Raw genomic sequence first — 3,557 nt, 5'->3', positions numbered from 1 at the left:
TCGATAATTAATAGAATAAATTATTGATCTCTGATGAAATAACCATGACCGGAAATTATTGTCAAAAAAAAAAAAAACTATAAAGGAAGTGCATTTTTTTTTGTTTTGTTTTTTAAGCGTAACTTACGTTATTATGATGATTGCAGAACTTTTACTTTTTCAGGTCACTAATTACTGTATTTACCTTCTGCTGATGTGGATGTCGACACGCTCCGTGCTAGCTTCAGTGCTACCAAAGTAATAAAAAAAAAAAAAAAACAAAAAAGAAAAAAAAAAAAAAATTAAATATTGTATTAATTGATTAATCAATCAAAAATAAAGCAGGGAATTATTAGTTTCTCGCTTTAGTTTTTATTAAACTATAAAATTCGTACGAGAATTTTCGAATACGTTTTTTTCCCTTAATAATAATAATAATAATAATAATAATAATAATAAATTAATATAAAACGTATTCTGATCATTCTCTCTACTACTGTTAATAATGATAATGATAATGATAATATACGAAGAAAAAAAAAAAAAAACTACTGACTATTTGTACTGATAAAAAAGCGCTAAAAAATTTATCACGTTAATTAATTAAGAAAAACAAAACGAATAAAAAAACAAAAAATTTTTATTTTCTAATTATTAATTAATAAATAAGATTAATAATTATTATTATTAATATTTAATTCGTAAAAGTTTTTTTTTAAAACTATTTTAAAACGACACGAATAATAATTAAATCAATAATTACAATTTTATCGGAATTTTTTTTTCTTTCTTTTCAAAAAATTAAAAAAATAAAAAACGTTATAATAATTATTATTATCATCATTAGCGCTTTCCATTGTATTTAAATATATTAATAAATAAATTTTCTTTAAGTTGGGCTGAGTTCATCATTCTTGTTAACGCCATAAGCATAAGAAGAATTTCAGGGAGTTCAAAAAAAAATTATTTTTATATCAATCACGTGGGGAGAGGATTCTTTTGCAGTAATTGCAAGACTGAAACAAACAAAAAAAAAAAAAAAAAAAATTCACTTAACTATTTTTGTTTAAAATAAATAAATAAATAAATAAAAATTTATGTAAATGATGACAAAAATATAAAATGAAATGAACTCAGCCTACAATAAATAAATAAAAACTGATTTTATTAATAGATCATCATCCGGTAAACTAATAATAATAATTTTTTTTTGGATTTTTTTTTTAGCTAAGCTCTAATAAAGTCGTCTGCACAATACATAAAATAACAAAAATAAATAAATAAATAAATAAATAAATAAAACGTTTTCACAATATTTAAAAACCTCCCCTCTCTCACACACACACACGTGTAAATCTTTCATCCGCACGCACACGCACGCACGTTTGTGTGTGTTTATATTTTATTTGTTATTCTTTCCCTTCGGTTTTTTTTTTTTGTAAAAAGACTCGAGCCTGAACCTGAACATAAGCAGGAGTGCATAGAATTTCAATCAATCAAAAAAAAAAAAAAAAAAATTAAACCGTTTTTTTCGATTTTTGTTTTCTTTTCAGAGGCGTGCAAATCACATAAAGCACAACAACATATAAAATCCAAAAAAAAAAAAAAAAAAACTTTGATCATTTACTCGTTTTCCCCCTCCCTCTTTATGTTTTTAATACCTAAAAATGGCACATCATCACTTCAGCGTATGAAACAAAAAAAAAATTAACAGAAAAAAAAAAAAAAAAAAAAAAAGAAAAAATGGCTACCCTAATATAAATCAAACGTGAATTTCTGTCAATGAAATATATATATATGGAAAGTGTGAACTTTACACAACCGGCAAAACCGTTTTTTTTTCCCTCACCAATAAATAAAATTAAAGAAAAGGAAAAATGGGAAAATCGTTTCGTCTGCCGAAATTTGTGAAAATTTCACACTTTCCACCAAAAAAAAAAAAAAAAAAAATTTAACGGGGGGGTTTAATAATAATAATTAACTGAAACATAAAATACGTACCGCAATCTTTCTTTCCTCGTTAACAATGAAAATAAATTTGCGATATGATTTACGTATGCCTCAAATACATTTTTTTTTTTTTTTTCAATTTAAAATTTTAAAAAAAATATTTTTTTACATTGTTATTATTATTATTATTATCATCATCATTTTCAAATGATAATGGCAATAAGAAGAAAAAAAAAATACAAGTGAGGTAGTTAGAAAAAAAAAAAGTACGTTACGGTAAAAGAACGGGAGTCAATTTTTTTAAAATGGCGAATCAAATTTAAAAGTTATGACGTAATTTCCGCCGACGTATTTCCTTTTTTTGTGTGGTAAAAGAAATTCTTTGCACTCCCGTTTTTTTTTTATCATAACGTTAACTACTTTCTACCTTTACTTGTTTGTAAAAAAAAAAAAAAAATTTTTTTAAAAAAAAAACTTACCGTATCCTTGGCCTTGTAAAAATAAACGGAAGGCTTCGCTTACTTTTCCCGGTTGCTCCTCCAAAACCATACCACAATCAGAAATCTAAATAACGAAATAGAAAGAAAATTTTATCATTTTAAAAATAATTTTATGTATATGCATATATGTTTCAGGTACATACCTTCATCCATGACGAATTGGTAGGATTCAACCGACCGTTTAATGTTACGGTGTCATCAACGTGAGGACTGAGAGAACCCGTAATGTTCATGACTGCCATCGACAATGTCGGACTCATGTCTTTTCTTTTAACATTTTCCGCGGATTCTCTCGTTATGTTCAAATCCGATCGTCGTATATATGAATCTATGAATAAAGCGAGATTAACTGGATTTACGTGGTTTTCAAAATATTCCTTATAGACTTGTATTAAATCGTGGTTCCTTTCTTCGGTTCCCTGAAAACATTTGTTTACACAATCATTATTATTATTGTTTTCTTCTTCCACGTGCGCGACTGCATTAGAAAAAATTTTTATTTATTTATTTACTCGTCCAAAATGATGCCACATCAAATAGTCTAGCACACCCTGTGTCATGCCCTTGTATCTTAAATATCTCGTGTTTATTTTTTGGTATCCCCATTCTATCCAACCCGCGGTCGTGGAAACGCAATTTATGAGACATAAAGCTTCTACTTTTTCCGGATGGTGAAGTGAAAATCTTGCTAGTATGTTAGCTCCGGCTCCGACTCCGAATCCGATGACTTTGTGTAGTCCAAAATATCCGAGAACGAATAAAAGTTGTTCGGCTAATTCATCCATCGTTGGATAAAGATAACTGAAATCCCCCCCAAAAAAAATTCAGCTTTAAATTTTCATTTTGTTACAAACGTACAAAACGGCGGGAAAAGAGTAGGGAGTGGAGGGGAGAGGGGGGGGGCGTCGGGGGGAAAAAAAACTTCTGCTTTTGTCAGAAAAAATTTTTTTTTTATTTTTTCCCCCCCTTTCATAAATTACTTAGCAAATCTTTTTTATTATATTTTTTGGGTCATTTACCTTCCCCCCCATCTTTTTTGTTAATTAAGTGTTAATTTGTCTGAACAAAAAAAAAAAAAAAAAAAAAAAAAAAAAAACTTTTTTTAATTTTCTACCATTTTGATTTTTA

At 27.4% G+C, this 3,557-nt stretch overlaps 1 protein-coding gene across 1 annotated transcript in view; it reads right to left on the bottom strand.

The window, feature by feature from the left end:
- Phum_PHUM475680 (protein NDRG3, putative) overlaps positions 1–3,214 on the bottom strand; it is a gene marked incomplete at both ends in the record, with an annotated part of 4,576 nt that extends 1,362 nt beyond the window's left edge. The window contains 3 exons of the mRNA XM_002430328.1: positions 2,409–2,493; positions 2,573–2,848; positions 2,942–3,214. Coding sequence (XP_002430373.1) covers positions 2,409–2,493; positions 2,573–2,848; positions 2,942–3,214 — 634 coding nt within the window. The remainder of the gene's footprint in view (positions 1–2,408; positions 2,494–2,572; positions 2,849–2,941) is intronic.
- Between the last annotated feature and the right edge of the window lie 343 nt (positions 3,215–3,557).

Source organism: Pediculus humanus, genomic scaffold (assembly GCF_000006295.1).
Source record: "Pediculus humanus corporis 1103172108253 genomic scaffold, whole genome shotgun sequence".
In the NCBI taxonomy this organism is placed as follows: domain Eukaryota; kingdom Metazoa; phylum Arthropoda; class Insecta; order Psocodea; family Pediculidae; genus Pediculus; species Pediculus humanus.
This window is presented reverse-complemented; position numbering and strand designations above follow the sequence as displayed.